Below are 17,583 nucleotides of genomic sequence, written 5' to 3'. Positions count from 1 at the left end.
ACGCAATCAATAGATGTCAGGAGTGACCCTAGATGCGATTCCAACTTCAATTTTATCCAAATCTAATGAGCAAACAATAAGATATCACGTTTTCAAAGATTGCATTTGCATCAAATTTTGCCAAATTGCTCCGGTTATATCTTGAAGGAATTGACAAGGAATGTAATATGCTTTGTCTATGCCTAAAATTTACATGAAAATATTTCACTTTTTTGAGGCAGGTAGAAAAACCTGAAAGTAGTTTGCAATACTTACTTAATGTCAATATTTCAAAATTGTGATGCCATACTTTTCAATCTCAAATTTAATTTAGCTTAATCTTGAACTTTGGCAAAATTCTATTGTCGTTGAATAAAAACATCACTAGTACGAAGAAATTAATTATAGCAAAAGTGACAAATTTGAAACTTTACCTGTACTATGTATTGTTCAAATATTTTAGGAACATGATGGGATAGTGTAGCTATTGGCAGTTAAGAAAAATCAAAGGCAATTTTACATCTTTCGTAAGTTTTAAGTGACATTTTTTGCTACTTTTAGCTCTTAAAGAAATCTTCAAGGTATTATTTCTTATCGTGTCATTGAAAAAGACAATAATGTGCCTTGGAAGTAACTTGAAACATAATTGGGCCACTTTTCGATCTTTTAAGGGGAAAAACACAATTTTCAAGTTGTAATAACTAAGCATCTGCTAAATAGAAGCTTAGGAAATTTGACGTTAATACATAACTTGGAGTGCGTTTAATACTGATTGAAATCGTTTTTTGAAAATGATACATTGGAATGTAATTTAAGTGATTCAACACACTTATCTGATCTGCATTCAAACATTTAAAATTTAATTCACTTTCCTCGCTTTCAAAGTATTTTTGCTTTCTGGCAAGGGCTGGGAGGAATACGTAAAGCAAAAACATGAACAGAAGTGAACCCAACCTAGACTGTGCTTAGGCAAAATTCTTCATTAATTTAATGTTGCTGCACAAATGATTATCTTATATTGAGTCAGGGAAATAGTGTCAGGTCAAAACCACATTAAGCTTAATTCTTGGTTAGATTTGGTCTAATAACTTAATCGCTCATACGATGGTCTTTTTCGATAAGGGGGTGAACGTGTCGACTTGATGCTTGCCTGCATTCTTGTCTTTACATTTTACCTTAGACCTTAGAACATTTGAAGCAAAAGTCTCATAAGTAGCTCTTTTCGGTCTAAGCCATGGGTTTTGAGGTTTCAAACTAATGTTCTACGAAATCGACGGATTCTACGACTAACTTAAAATCGGAATTCAAGTAAAATACATCAATTTTCAAAGAAACTTTAATGCACCTTTGTAAAATCTCGTATAAATGCTTTTTCCTTATGAGTAACTCAAAACTTTGGCGCATCTTTTCGTCAGAACTATACCTACAAACATAAGGTATCATAAAATGTAGAGTTGAAAACAATCATTACTTTTTTTTCTTCTTGAATTGCTGGGAAATCCATTCCCAGTAGCGGTAAAGACATCCGCAAAAAAAACAAAAAAAGCAAATATCCTTCATCCAAAATGCACATTTTTGACATCCCTGTACATGTTAAAGATTGTTTTGCATTTCTTATGGCCATAAATATGGAAAAACTCTTTCATACCATATCCCCCATTGCTAATGGGGGGCCCAGCACCATTGAAAATTATATGGCGTTGTCATTTTGGCCATCGTTCTTTTGCACTGGAATGGACACGCGGATCCGAGATGATTGAAAACGGCGGCCAAAGGTCGAAATTGGAGCCATACCGTGTGCAATTCGAAGAAATCTCGAGAGCCAAGGCACTATGGCAACAATCAAATTTAGTGTATCAATCGGTTGAGTGGGTGACTTAGAATGAGTGAGTGAGTGAGTGATTGGATTTGAACTAAATTGGCCAGGTTGCATAAGGGCATTGGGATGGATATTGAACGAGTGGGTTGATTCGCCAGAGAGGATATTTCCATTTCGCGTGTTGAACTTGGCCGTTTGGCCTTTGCTAAATCAGGGTGCCTGATGAGATTATTCATTCAAGACCACGATATTAAACATAAAACGATTTCTCATGACCCACTCCTAAGACTCAGATTTTGTTGTCGAATACACTTGGACCACATAACGGAATATCATTTTCAGCTAAAAGTCCAAATATGGCAAAACAGGGGGTCAATGGGGGGTCCGTCCCTGGAGAAACTGAAATAAAATAAAAACTGTGGTAGAAGAATGAATGAAACCTAAAAGTAGTTTCTAAATCTTATCTTAAGTCGAATACATTTTACCTTTCCATTTTTTTAAATTGTCCACAAGAGCTGGAACATTGATGTTCCTCTTGATAGGAAAATGAACATATGGCTAGCCGATTACGAACTGACTTACGAACAATTTTTGTGGACCCTAAAACATCCGATAAAAAACCGACCACTTTGAGACAAAATGACCACTTTTGGCCACCCTGTATCACCTTCATATTTTTCCCCCGCGGATGATTAAGAAACTCTTGCGCACGACTTGCGCTGTCACGCCAATCATTTCCACAATTCTAGAAGGTGCTCTGTCTGTTGTACACTTACACGTAGGTACGGTATTTGTAAATGAATTCCATTCCGGTCTGTTCGTCTTGTCCTCATTCATAAGGGCTCTTCTTGTCTCCCGGAAAACCATCCAAAGGTTGTTGCCTAATCATTCAGCTGACCATAAATTTGGAAGGTAGATGAAAGGAGTACTCTCAAACAGAGAGGACAACGATACAACGCATGGGCGTTTTCATTTTGTTGAGGAGTAATCAGGTTCTTGCGTTCAGAGACAAATATTGAACATTTGATTTCGTATTAAGGCTGAATGATTTCGACGGATGTCTACTTTTTGGAAACATGCTATCAACAACAATTAAAAAACAATAACAAAGAGTAAAAATATTACCCAGATGGTATCATAGCAGGTGATTTTACATGCTTACAAAGCAAAGCTCCACTAAGACTTGGAAAAGAACAAAAGACAAAAAATGTATAACCTTGAGCTGCAACATATTTTATAAATTATAGAATGAAGATATAGACTCTGTAATAGCCACGTTGGGAGCAAGCGGAATCTTGCAAAAACTACATCAAAATCGCATACTGGGGCGCGTTTGTAAATCAGAGACCAGAGGGAGCAAATTCGTTTTTGATGACTTATTCATGTGCGGTTAAAAGGGAAATGAAAAAAGCACTTTGATACAAATTTCAGGAAACCATGCTTTTGGTTGCAAACTCATATGAGCTTATTCTCAACTCCTATTAATGCTTAATGAACTCTTTTTTTGCAATATATACCGCAGCAATCTTTTGGCCATTGAAAGGCGTTAAACTATGGGAACTTTTTCCCTTATGATCAAGTATTAAACAAAGCACAAAGTCTGCACCATTTTGGTTGGAAAATATTGTCGACCGAGAAATCTCCTTGAGGCCCCCGGTTCCATGGCATAGAACCCGGAAGTTCAAAGTCCAAATTTCACGGTCTAATCCCAAGGATCCCTGAGTGTCTCTGAATCCAAGCTCAATGGAAATTGATCGGCTCAAGTGCTGGCTCGATCAATTTTCAATTACCGTGTCGTCAGGTTCTGAACTTCATGCGATGACCTCTTTGAGCGGATCTCTTGCGCTCATTATCGCCCCCAAGACCAACGTGATCGTTCTCTCTCCTCTCCTCTCGTTCCGCTTTTCTCTCTCTCTCTCGCGCTCTCCCAAAGGAGGAAGAAGGAGGAACGAAAAAGGCGCTCACCGAAAGAAAGAAGGGAGAGAGGGAGGGATAGAGAGAGACAGAGAGAGACAGAGAGACATGGGAAAAGGAAAAGTACGGGAAGTGATCTGAACCCGACGTGCTTGCTGCGAAGAACTCGAGTGATCCACTAAAGGAGAGGAAATTGGAACTCGCGGAGAGTAGTACAATCGTCCCTGGTTGAATTGGATCCTGCCATATCTCTTCGTTGGGGTGATAAAACCTCTTGTGAGGCTGATGTTGACAGTGCTAGCTACTGATAGTGGTGAACAATAAAGTTGGCTAAGGCGCATATGAAGAGAAGCATCACCTTGTTTGGTGGCTCCTAAAGTGGTGGTGAAGGTCCAAGCTGCTTCCGCAGTTTTCATCCACAAAAGTAGAGCTACAATAGTGGTTCCCAAGGTAAGGATGAAATTTGATAACCACCTCATTTATCCCACAAAGCGTTCAACCGATATTACATGGATGCATGATTGAGTCTCTCAAGATGTTGAGATGTCCGTGGGAATATTCGTAGAAAATCGTGTTCCATGATTCCTCAGAAAGGGAACTTTCATGCTCACGAGGAGCCAAATTCCCAGGCAAAGAAAGTGCACAATAATACTAGCTCTGGCTGGTATTTAACTCGTCTTCGTCTCACATATACCCAGTGCCGAGATGGTGATTTGAGAGCGACTATTTAGGCAATTAGGAACATGAGTTGTTCATGCAATTGAGCTAATCCAAGCCAGCCGAATTTAGCGACGGAGCAATCAAGAAAACAAAGGCTGCTCAATTTTCTTTTGGATCAGCTTCCGGTGTTGCAGTGATGACAGGCAAATTTTGAAGCACTCATCCTATAGATTATGGTTCAAACGAGTGGCAAACAGGTGTCCCAAACAGGCAAGTTAAGCCAGTCATCGAGTTACCCGGAAAGTTAATGTGGCCTATTTTGTTAGATGGAAAGACTGGCGTGCCTTCTTTCTTATTTAGTTGGAACATTTACCAAAGCTATCGTTCTGTCATTTATGGCATACGTAATAACGATTCTGAGTAAATCAGGGGGTAATAACTCGAGGCCATATTAAGCAGGCTACTTTTTAAAATGTGTGGATCGCCGCAGAAGGCACAAAACACTCGCAATTAGGTAGGTAAGGTTGTTGACCTTGACTCGGAAACTTTCTCAAGTATCATCAGAACTGAATATTTCTCAACACCCACGTTCACTTGTAATCATTCGGAAATTACTAGCCTGGAATCTATGGTATTGATCAATAATGTCATGGAATATCATTGGGTCATATCCTGATGAAAGTAGAGGCTACAATTTTAATTGGACTTTTGAAGGAATGTTGAGGATGAGCGTTGAAATTTTGAAATCAGCCTTCAAGCTTTTTAAGCCTTTTTTACCGTGGAGGAAGTGGAATTTCATTTTGAGGTATTTGAACATGAAAGTATAATGCAAGGATAAAACTAACAATATGTTGTCAAGAAAATTTTTATTTTTGATCAATAATTTGATTTGCTAGATTTACAAAATACAAAACTATTTTGCTGAATGAACTTTTTCATGGGTGGTATGGTCAGATATCTACCGTACGTAGGATTTCAGCGCAAATGTTGCAATACCTCACAATGAGGATCCACCTTGAGAACTCAGTTGCTGCGATATTTTGATCGTCCTTACAAGCCAAGAGGTAGAAATATCGGATGAATGGGAAGCTATAAAAGTCAAACTGACAACTCATATATTTTCCAAACCCAGAGCTTATGTGTGAAGCTATCCAAAATTTGCAAGAAGTGCCTTAGCAAGAAACCACCTAAACTGATAATTCATGGACATTACTGGCCTTTCTGAAGGCCACCCATGGGTGAGATATTTTCCGAATGGCACGTTCCAAGTCGTCTAATGTTAGCGGGCTAGGAATAAAGAATGAGTTCAATGAACAGCCTGAAGCCACCCCCCACCCCCCGTCCCCAAGTCCTAGGTTTTGGCTTAGCCGAAGAATTGCCATTCCTTAGCCATGAGGTCAAAGGTATTCTTAGATCCAACAAGAGCATGGCACAGCTCTGGTGCGCTCGTTGCCCAAACCCGTTTGGCCATTGCTCCACACAAATAGTACGGCCTTTTTGTTCAGAGAGATAAATTGGGGCTCTCATCTCCCAAGTGTTGTCACTGCCTCTCTGATGCCCTTTCGGCCTTTTTTGCTTTGACTAATTTGATGCGAAATGAGGCCAAGATTTCAGTCCGGAGCTTTGAGTCTACATACAGGAAATCAGACTCCGCTTTTCTAGAAAATTATGTTGCTCGCGACAGTTATGAAGTTGGAACGAAACGAGGCCTCCCCAATTACTGCATATTTTGTGAGCAAGAATGCATTCGACCATGGTTAGTACTCGATATCAAAAGTACAAAAAGGTCTTGTTTTGAATTTCTCCTTGATGTATAATAAACCGATAAGTAGAATCCAAAGCACGACCGGGTTAGATATCTGTCATTCCTAAGGCTAAAGTCATGTCTTATTCAATCGTTTAATGAAACCCAAGTAAAAAATCACTCCAGACTGCAAACCTGCCACCAACAATCCGACTACTCTTTCCTTCTTCGCAATTCTTTCAATACCATCTGGGCCCAATAACGCTCATTGACGTCATCATAAAGCGCCTTATGTTGATCCAACCTGTCTTTTCAAATAACCAGCCAAGCAATTTCATTTGCGTCCCTTTCAACCTTCCTTACCAGACTTGTGTAGATAAGGTTCAAGTGCTCCAGAATCATTTTGATACATCGATCAGTTAGTTGAATTACTGTGCCTTCAAAAGCTGTAAGTGAATGCGAAAATAAACCGAGTCCAAGAGCGTTTTACTTTTCGAAGATGATGAATATTGACAACAAACTCTGCAGATCCCACGGAAGTCAAAAGCATGAACTAATCTAACACGTGGCCGCTCAAGCCGCTCTGGAAATGTCATTTTTTATTCGAATGAACCAAGCAGGTTCTCGTTAATGCAAAATGTATGCATCATACGATAAAGATAGGGGATTTTATTTTATTTAGATCAATCAGAGAGTAGATCAATCGCCATTGATTGCTTTGGTACGCAGAGTGAGCAAGTTAGTCCTCCTTAATGTAAAGGGATCTTTGAAGAGAGAAAAGTAACTTAATTGAGGGAGTTTGTGCCGTGTACTAAACTATTTGTTTCCAAAGTATTAACCAATTTCTAGGTAGAGCATGAAAAAGGAAACACGAGGCTGATAGCTTGCCCAGAAATGGACAGTTAAATTGGCCATATGGATGAGTTGACAGGTATGGATCAAAATGCTTTTGAGTAAAGGAGATCTGCCAAAGGCTTTTTACACAAGAATGGATAACTGAACTCTCGGGATCGTTTATTTAAAAAAAATGAATGCATGAATTCATTAAGTTTGACATTCCTAGCTCGAATGCAACCTGAGCCGTAAACTATGATGGTGCTCAATTCAACATTCATGAAATGTTTTCCTGGGAGAGAAAATACGAACCGTGTTGTTAAAGGCAACAATCTTCCCCACTTCTTTCTTCAGTGTTGAACAGGGATGGGCTTGGGCCTACCTGAGTGCTCTTAGGTGATTTTACGAGGGCCTTGACTTTGGTTACCAGTTAAGTGTTGTAAACTGTGGGCCTTTAGTTAAGGGTTGTACTCTAAATTGCAGATCCATTTTTTAACCTAATCTTGAAAGAATCCTGTTTGATTTCGATATCTGAGTTTGTTTATGCGGACAATTCAACAGCTATTAGGCAAATGCATTATACAGTTTTCTTTAATTGAACCGGTAGTGCAAGATATATTGGCGTATTGTGAAGTTAAGTATAATGTCATTGCTCGGTCCTTCTTTGCTCAAATTAGGAATATGATGTATAAAAGCAACGTGGCACATTGTACTTAGTATTTCCTAATGAGGACAAACTTCAATTTACTTGTTGAGGGAGAAAGTTGACGGGCTTTGACCAAGAAAATGAAAACTGAAAACTGAGAACAATGTCCTCCTTGAAAGCATTAGTTTCAACAACTTGAATGTGCTTAATAATGTGAACAGACGAACTAACCTTTCCAATTTGAACTAAGTATAAACTTGATATGAAAAAGGCCAACAATTTTTGCTCACAAAAACATGAACTTTAACCCAGAAACTAAATCGAAAATATCATGCAAACGGAAGAAGTATTTATCAAGGAGCACACATTTATGACATATCCAAGGTGAATCAATTTTGTGCCCGAACAAATTTGTTTCATGGCCCTTCTAATGCTGTTTAGTTTACCAAAGTAATGGTCCATTAATGGCAGGTCTGTTAAAATCATTAGCTTCTTTCTAAATACACAACTTGTCAGCCGCACTGGATGAATCCGGATGAAGCCAGTTTCCTCAGAATCTCAAGTGTCTTTGTAGTTCGTACCATATTTACCTTATAACATGTTTACAATGCACGTACAGTAAATGCCTTGGCTTTGCCTTCCAAAGGCTGCGAGTTCCATCGACAGTCTTGAGGGCTTCCTTCAAAGGTGATCGCCATTGTTCTTAGACAAAGTAGGCTTTTTCTTATTTTTCCAAGGCCAGAAACTTTTACTCGAACACGAAAGAAAGCTCCAGTAAATACCGATGCACTCAACTATGATGACATTTTCGGTGACATTCCGAGACCGAAAAGGGTTGATTTTCCGACAATATGTCATCAAATGTAGATGTGGAAGATACAGCTGTAGATTTGAATTCATATCTTTGCGTCTAAAATTAGAAATGCCATTCATTTTGCCAGGTCTTAACTGACATGGAACACAAATTGGAACACGTCACATTTGAACGTCAGACTTGCACCTTGTTTTAATTGTGCCGTAGGTAAATATGCTCAAGAAATAGAAAATCTAACATGTTCACCGATTCTAAAAATAAACATGGGACTTGGATCAACATGTTGCACACTTTATTTGAATCGAACTCACCTTGAAATATGATTGGACAAGTGATTCGTGATGGATCGGGAAAATTGACAGTTTTCCAATTTTCTCATCTCCATATCTACGTAAACTAGAAGGAACCTTTTGGTTCTTGGATTCCATTTTGCGCCGGGATTGCACGTGTTCCATTATTTGGAACGTTCTCCATTGTTTAAGGCAACATGCCAATGCATTCAAAACGAACGTTTATGCTCGAGGAAAGCCATAAATTATTTAGGATATCTCGATGGTACTCGTATTCATTAAACTACGCTTGCATGGCGATAGAAGACCTCTCATGAGCATTTGCATGTGCGGAGCAAGGTGAATGAAGTTGTAGTACTGTATTTCAATTACGGTGTGATTGATTCAGGATTTTTAAATTCAGGCCGTTCCATTAGGGCAAATACGTGGGTGTTGTACAGTGTATGCTTACATGGAGCCTTCAATGAGTAGCTGGTGTTTCAGCCTAAATTTTGAAACTGGATCTTCTTGAGATGCTTAGCTTTCATCGCCAGCTGTGAAAAATAATCCGGCCTTTTTCATGCCATGAAAAGGCCGTTCTCCGGGTCGTTATGATGAGCAATTCATAGCTTGCCACCGAAGCACTACATCATGTACTGTAGTGAAGTGCACAACACTAGAAAGGTAGTGCGTCTTTTGATCACAGCCAAGATGAATGAATATTGTCATCATTCATTGTGCGTTGTCACTTTTGGAGAGCAGAGACGCGTTCTAATTAGAAGACACAAAGATGTAAGAGGGCTAAAAGGAAAATGAGCATGTTCTTTTATTACACAGACGCTCAGGGCCGAACATATTTTTGAACTACCCTGTCTGTGGATAAGACAAAAAGACCATCGGCTTTTAAATATGGCCTGCTGGGAAATGTATCGACACGAGAACTTTCAGGGAGGTTTTTGGGGCATACAATGTGATCATTGGGCGTTTCAGCGTTTATAGCCTTGATTATTACTATTCTTTATTGCGACAGATTTGTCATTGGGCTGTTGGTAGATTTACAGGTTTACATGATGGCATTTCTTCCCTGCTACGGTGTCTGCTCTATGGAAGTTTTTGATTATGCCGAAGGGCACTTACGTCCAATTATTGGTTGATCGAACTTTCCGACGTGGGGCTGTTGAAGGTAAATGTAAAGTATATATTCATTAGTTCAGCTCTGGATTAGACATCTATATGAATTAGTAGTAATCGTCAATATGTCATTGGGTACTGCAGGACATTGCATTCTCAGGAAAAGGTTGTACCGTAAGTCCTCGAAAAAACAATACAGATCGGACATCCGTTTAGGAATTGTTAAAACTTCAGACGTACTAAAGTCTCTATCTAGTAAAGTGAACCCTAGTGGTATGATATCATTGAAGCATGTTCCACCTACCCACCCATACGCTCCACATCTTAATTCCGACTCTTCCCTGGTTACAACATCGATGCCGACTCTTGATCCAAACTCTCTTAACAAAACCTGATTTTGGAATTGAACCAAATTATTATTCAAAACTGCACTTCGGAACCTCCATTTGGACATAGGAACCTCCAATGAATCACGAAAAAGGTCTTAATATCCGGATTGCTATTGTTACTGAACTCTGCTTTGTCTGGTAGATAGTGATTCAGCACCAACTACTGGTGACTAATGAGATGAAGAAGTAATTAAATCTTTAAGCAAGATGTATTTTATCATGATTTTTAAAACATATGCATATTTTGCTGTTTGGCCTGATTGGCTAAAGAAAAAAATTGTTTTTCTTTTTAGTTCTTTGAAGTGTCGAATTTTTCAAGAAGATCTACTGAATCAACCTCCACAGGATATTCAACACATCATTTTTTGATTTGATAGTTAAAAGAGAACAGAACATATTTGTTGAAATATTCTCATGATTTATAAGACCGGGTCGTTCCTTACGATGTAAAATGTTGCTAGAATATTACTTACTTTAAACATGTTTGTGCTTGAGTTGGAGATGGGAAAAAGCTGAGAATGTATCGTGCAATAAATTTCAACGAGAGCTTCAAATGACGGTAATGTTGTACACTTCAGTGGCATTCATCTATAGCTGAAACTCATTGCCTGTGTTCCCATTTCTATCTTGAATTAGATACTGACGTTAACAATTATAGCCTATTCTAATGAACGGTGATGGTGCTCCCAATACAAGCAATGCCAAGGTGCTTTCGACCCAAAATAGATTTAATTATTTTCTCTCCATGGTAAGGGCACATAATTTATCGATTACTAACTTTACCTTGTAATGCAATGTTTTGTAGGTCCAGGGATCAATATCAGTTTTGCCAAAAGCATGTCAACGGTAATATCAGACTGCATTGCACGCAATCAAAAATGAGGACTAAACTAAAGTAAAATGGAGGAGTGAAAGACCTCTTTCAAAAAACGTTTTGACAAATTTTTTAATGTCAATCACATGAATAACCTTTGTCCAGTGGCCGTCAAAATTCATTTCAACAACGTCCTGAGCTGACCAAGGACTTGTTCATTCTGGACCATTGTCCATTCCGCAAAAACCAAGGATTTTTCGTCACCATTCACCACAACTTACTTATTTACGTTCTTCCTTTCCTCACTTTTTCCATGTTTTTGAACAAACTCGACTCATCTGTAGTGCATTAGCCAAATCTAGTCCACTTGACCATTTGTGCGGTTAGCCGTTTTGGTTAAGGTTTTGACATTTACTTCTAAATATGTATGCTCACGCCAATGGTTTCCATAGAGAATTGAAAATATCCCTTTTACAAGCGTGGTGAACCAGAGTTTTGAACACCACTTCGTAGGATCCAGAGCGCATGTTCCATTTGATAAAACCTGATAACTCGATGGTTGAAGAACAAGGTAGTATCCGTATTCAATAAATTGAACAAAGGGGGAACTCCTAATGTCCTTGGATCTGAAGTTCAGAGACTTCTGATGGTAACCTCAGTTTTTGGTCCTTCAAGCTCCTCCAAAAAAGTCTTCTCAAATGATTCAGAGCCACTCAAATCTAGTCACGTTTGCCGTAATTGGAACTGCAGAAAGGGGTTAGCGAAAATACTAATCCTTAAAGGAAACTCGCCATACAAGCTGCAAAACATTTCTTGGGTTTTCGTTGGAGGGTTCCAAACTTTTCTAAAACTCTCCTTAGAAACAAGTTCTAATTACTATTTGTTCAATAATTTCTCAATGATCGTTTGTCTGTGCAATTTTTGTTTCTGTTGGTTCTTCAAGGGCTTTTTTGTTTCGTTAAATATTTCATTTGGAAGCTGCCATGCTGAGCTCGAGTCTTTAGATAGAACAAAATTTGGAATAAATGTCATCGAAAAGAATAAATTTCAGCCAACTTATGAGCAATAAAACGTCCAATAAAACCTCCAATTACAAAACGAATTTCAACTTCTTTCAAGTATTTTGGAGTTTTTTTCGAGACCAAAAATGGCTTGATTATTATCTTTAAAGATTTATTTTTGTCGATTGAAAGGTAAAAATCAAGAACTTTATGAAGCACACCAAACCTTTTTTACCTTTTTTAGACCCGAAAATTTTAAGCTGAGGATCATATTTTGAGGCACTCTGAAAACACAAAACACGACTAATCAAGTGAATGGTTTGTAAATTTAATACCATTAGATGTCTTTGTGTGGGAATCTAAGACATTTATTTTCAGAAAACTTAAAGAATAACTCATAGAAATTGGTGAAATATGCCTTGTGCTTACTTATCAACACCAATCAGCATTCTTAGGGAAGAGATGGCCGAAATAAAGGAACTTGCTAGAAATTGGAAAAATGAGGCATTTGTCAAAGTTTTCATCCGTCAGTTTTTGCAGGGAAATATAGTATGTAAGTAATATTGTTTGAGATGCACCTTTCTTGAATTGCTTATAATCATGACAAAAATTCTTCAATATTCCCCAAAATCGTCGGATTTAGGTTACCTTTTGGTTAAAGTTCTCGAGGAAAGTTTGAATCTTGTTTTAATTTGAAAAAAAGACCTGTCTTTCCGGCCCATATTCATCAGATTTAAAGTGATTGCTCCAATGAGAAAGTATTTGCCAAATTGTCCCTTTTCAGTTAAAAATAAATGTTTCGAATCTCTCCTCAAAATACTGCTGCCTTGAACTGGCAGCTAAAACACTTTAATTCTCCAACGTGGAGAATCAGGTGTTGAAGGGATCCTTGGAGATTCCAATCTTCCTTCCTAGTTCCTAAGTAAAAAAAACAACAACAACTCTTGGATGGTGTGCACTTTTTCCTGCATGCACCAAAAGGGTGAGGGTGGCTTATGCCAAAGTTCAATTTGAAACAAGAGACCACCACAACCCATAACTCACACAGGCTCTGTTGCATCCGATGTGCCAGGCGCTTTGGAATATACGTATATGGGATAATACAGAAGGAAAGAAATGGATGACGCTCAACAAAGATGTTGCAATATCAGCAACAAGCTCAATAAATCGTCACCCTCAACAGAACTAGATGAGTTCGAAATTTGAGCCAGACAAACGGAGTGGCGAAACGATAGCAAGTATAAAGAAGAGCCTTTATTCATCAAAAGTCCCGTCTGGAAGGATTAATCCAAGAGTTGAGATCTTTTTTGGTATCTTAGAAACATAATTGGACAAAGCTGAGGTGTCTGAAAAATTAAAACGTTACCAATGAACAAGGTTGCGACAGTCATTGTGTCGACGAGCTGCTCCTCAAAAAAAAAGATGCAAGATACAAATATTGTGAAGAGGGGAAGTGACCACTCTGATAAGTTCCCCCACCCCCTCCTCTGGTCAGTTTTGAAGCCTCCTGGGAACATTTCACGTAATTCGCTAGAAAACCTTGGACAAAAAGAAAATCTCTTCCCGTGTAGCTCAATTCAATGATGACGACCCCGGAAAAGCTCCGACGATTCCAGGATGATTTATCAGAACAGTCCAGGGATCGCTGACAAGATGACGAAATGGAAAAAAACCGCTCTAAATGGCCGCTCTTAAAGCTAATACAGAACTGACCAATTCACGTAGATGGCCCTGTTGGATAAGAAGACCTCTCAACGCTAACTCTTTCTCATTCCTTTCTATTTCAGAGATTATCCGTGACCACAACCACTTCCAATTGCCTTTAGGACGTCAAAGTTTTTTTTTGGGGAGGATCTCCAATTGATCGTAGTTGTGCACTGGAATCGAGGATCAACGGGAAGAGAGAGAGAGAGCGAGAAAAATGTTCAATCAACAGAAGTTGGTGGGGAATGACGACAAGCAGAAAGTGACACTTGGATCTTGGATCAGCCTAGGATGTGATTTGTAGAGGCCAAAAATACTCCGGGAAGAGGAACGGCCAATTTGGGTCTCTGCTAATTGGAAAAGACGTGTGAAGCAGAAAGTCAGAATAATGAAATCAATGAATGAGTGAATGAATGAACGAACGAGTGGTTGCAGACCCTGCAAGAGATTCGAGGAAAAGGAAGCATGGCCCAATTTCATGTCTGCCTTGTCAAGCGTTTCCCTAAGGGATTCTGACAACTTCCATCGGCGAATAAAGGAGGCCAATTGAAAAGACGGCTCATCAATTTCGATTCAACTATGAAGTTGGCAGTGCTGGTTCCCATTGCTTCTCTCCCTAATATTCCTGTAACATGAGGACGCTTCAGTGTTTTCGGAAGCATTCCAAACTGGCGGGGTGCTCGATCGTGACCGTGACGACCCTCACGGAGATTACAGGGCTGGGGTTCTACCTGAAATACTACATGGACTTCCTGGAGGCCAAGCCCCCGGATTACGAAACGCCCCGCCATGTGGATGCCGGAACTGTGATTGGGATTAGCATCACCACGATCTCCCTCCTTCTGTGTAATATCCTCCTGTTTTACGGCGTTTGGCGACGGAAACTGATTTGTTTCCTTCCTTGGATGCTCCTACACGCGGCTTTATTCTTCGAGGCCGTCATTGCCCTCATCTTCTGTATCGTCCACTCTATCAAAACCAGTGTACGTTATGTCAGTACCACTTGCCACATTTGCCAGAGATATTGGGAAGCAACACAACTTAAAGGGAGGGGTGAAGGGGGAGGGGGGGATCGCTTTCACGCAGGCCGGTCTTTTGAAATGACAATGGAAAAAGAACGATTCTGGTTGGAACAAAAGATCTGCACAAGTTTCCTCAAAAGTGGGATAAGATCAGGTTCTCCGATAGGTAAAATCGTATGCATGTAGCACGGCTATCATTGGGAAAACGATGCGTTCCATAAACTTAAAAAATGAGCCAAAAAGGAACACGTCAAATTTTATCCAGGAAGGCGTGGCATTTGTATTTTCTCTCTAGAGTGACGTTCTAATAATGTTCGCAAACTTTAGAAAAGAGAAAAGCTTAAGGCCAAACAGCGTCAAGGTCTGATCACCTATCAAACTATTAAATTTGGGTCCAATTATTGCCCATGCAGTGTGACATTTCATTACCTCAAGCTCTGGATTTTCAACACTGCCAGGTCATTTCCAAAGGTCTGGTAAGTCCTCCAGACATGTCCTTTCTTTTGCTAGACCAGTTCTGTAATTCCATTTTCCTATGAAAGGCCTCTAGCGGAGCCTGCTTTTAACGAAATATTACGTTTTGATCTCGAGCATCAAAGGTAGACATCAAAGGATGCATTTCGTCTTTACTCAAGTGGAAATCTAGCGGTTCCTTGAGGGAGACCGGCCAATCATAACGCTGAAATGTTATTTTTGTTCTTTCGCCACAATTTGTAATCTAATTCAAGCTTCTTTCTGGACCGCAAATTGTCTCTTCGTTTGAGTTTTTGGGCGAAAGACCGTCGTCTCCAGCTTACATCTCAAGATGGATGGCTTAATAGCTTTGGCCATGTCGTGGAAAGACCCCAGCTTGGCCAGATCTTTTCAAATCTGCATTGAGTTGTCAGGGAGGTTGGAGCTCAAGTCATTTCCTGTCTACTTTTGTGACCCCTCCGCAAGTCCCACATCCCTGCTTTCAAAGTTTTCAAATGGTGCATCCAGTACAGCAGGGGAAAGGGATTACCTGAAACTCGAAAGTTACGTTAAAAGTGAGTTTTCCCATCTCAGAGAGGACATTTGTTGCCGGGTGGTGAGTACTGTGTACAATATCACAACTGAAAGCCCAAACCAACTTTGATAAACTCCTTTGCACTTCTTCCCTTCACCTACGCAATAGTTTCAGGCCTTTTGCAACCAATGCTATTGGGCTGATTTCAAGATCTCAACAAACACTCTTTTGATAAGGAGATCATGAGGTATCAACCAAATGTGGGTGGCAATAAGGTTTGAATGGTTATGGTGCGGCCCATTGTTTGCTATTCACAATATTTTTCTTTGGAAAGCGTCGGACTCACATCAAAACGTAAACATCGGCCACAATCTCTACCTCGTTGAAAAAGGAACGAATTTGAATTGTCAACAAGTCCGCGACAAGAAACATCCTTCACGCAAATTGCCAGTCAAAAAGCACACCACTCACTTCACGGTTGAGTTGGATTTTAAGAGTGCGGATGGGCAAATCTTGGAATTGGCTCAACTTGTCGACCTGACGCAAAAAAAGAGTTCAGTTCGTTGAGAAAATGTAACAAACTGTAATCTACCAAGAAAACAAAAAAATACTCTGATTATCTTTATATAGACCCATTTTGATTCGGCTCATTACGTTTTGCCAATTTTGGTCCTTTTGTGCGGTTACAAGGTCATTGGGCAATCCAAGAATATGAAGAAACAGGTCCATCGAGAGTTGGCCGAATTTCAACCAATGATACCAAAAAATCCTTTCTAGCAAAATCGGCCCTCGATTGAAATTCCGACCAACGTTAATGACCTTGTTTCGAAGTTGTGAAATGCTGTATTTGTTCATTTTAGTTGTTTTTATCAAGTTCGCCAACATGTACAGAGCCCTTCAACTAAAAGTATTGCAAATCGAAAAGTGCTTCGTAACCAACACGATGTTGGTCTTGGCACTTGAGATAATTGGATTGTGAGAAACATAATGGGTATCATTCAACTCAACCATATGCCTATCCAATTAGCATCATTCTTTACCACGAGTGTGTTTCCTTTCAAGGAAGTTCCTGCTATTTTGGATAGTCTTGGATCTTGGAAATCGATGTTTGAAAGTTCAATACCTCTCGACTGATCTTGAGCTTCAATGCAAATTGGATGGGATCTGGAATTCCGGTTCCAATCTCAAATGGATGTAGGCGAGCGTCTGGTCCAATACATTAGGGAAATCTGGAAGAAAGGACCATGTCATGACGAATAAAACTCGAATAACTCGCCCGGCTCAATTCCCGACACTCAAATTGGTAAACGAAAACTGGAAATTCGTATGTTATATATATATAGCAACCAGGGAGTGTGCGTCTATGTTTTTTAATGAATTTTTTGAAGTCAGCGTACTGTATATCAGGTCTACGAAGCAGACAGAGGGTGATAATGTGGAGGAAAATGTACAAAAATAATAGTCGACCCACAACTTTCGTTCGAGAGGTGCCGTTTCGTTTGTCTCCGTTCATTCCCAATATCTCTTGTAACGCCCTGTCTTTGGCAGACCTATTATTCTCCGATGTTGCTGATGGTGGGAATAGCCATCTTCATCTTTGTGGCATGGTACCTCGTGAAAGATGTCTTCCTGGCTTTGTACTCTAGTGACGATGCTTATCGGAACGGAAACGGAAGTGACTTCTCCAGAGACAACATGCTGGAGATGCAAAGCTACTGCCACTCAAGCCCACGTGTCTCCTATGTCACATCTATGAACGAAATGCATCGAATTGTGATTTGAATACTATGTATGTCTCCATATAATAAACCCCAAAAGTCTATCTTTGAAGCCTAAGCAGTAGACCGGTTCAGTT

General features: G+C 39.6%; 1 protein-coding gene across 8 annotated transcripts; it reads left to right on the top strand.

The window, feature by feature from the left end:
- Nucleotides 1-3,846: 3,846 nt before the first annotated feature.
- On the top strand, nucleotides 3,847-17,583 carry LOC131890820 (uncharacterized). 8 transcript variants are annotated; one of them, XM_059240255.1, is made up of 3 exons: nucleotides 3,847-4,162; nucleotides 13,802-14,710; nucleotides 17,277-17,582. In XM_059240255.1, exons 2-3 carry the CDS (start codon nucleotides 14,351-14,353, stop codon nucleotides 17,508-17,510), a joined length of 594 nt encoding a protein of 197 aa, XP_059096238.1. In that variant the 5' UTR covers nucleotides 3,847-4,162; nucleotides 13,802-14,350; the 3' UTR covers nucleotides 17,511-17,582. The 8 variants fall into 8 exon arrangements, with proteins under 8 accessions (XP_059096238.1, XP_059096244.1, XP_059096237.1 ...); XM_059240261.1 differs by lacking the exon at nucleotides 3,847-4,162 and adding an exon at nucleotides 12,956-13,308 and having other exon boundaries at nucleotides 13,802-14,701; nucleotides 17,277-17,583; XM_059240254.1 differs by lacking the exon at nucleotides 3,847-4,162 and adding an exon at nucleotides 12,959-13,252.

This window comes from Tigriopus californicus, chromosome 11 (assembly GCF_007210705.1).
Source record: "Tigriopus californicus strain San Diego chromosome 11, Tcal_SD_v2.1, whole genome shotgun sequence".
In the NCBI taxonomy this organism is placed as follows: Eukaryota; Metazoa; Arthropoda; class Copepoda; order Harpacticoida; family Harpacticidae; genus Tigriopus; species Tigriopus californicus.
The sequence above is the reverse complement of the archived record's forward strand: the minus strand, read 5'-3'. Positions and strand labels throughout refer to the sequence as shown.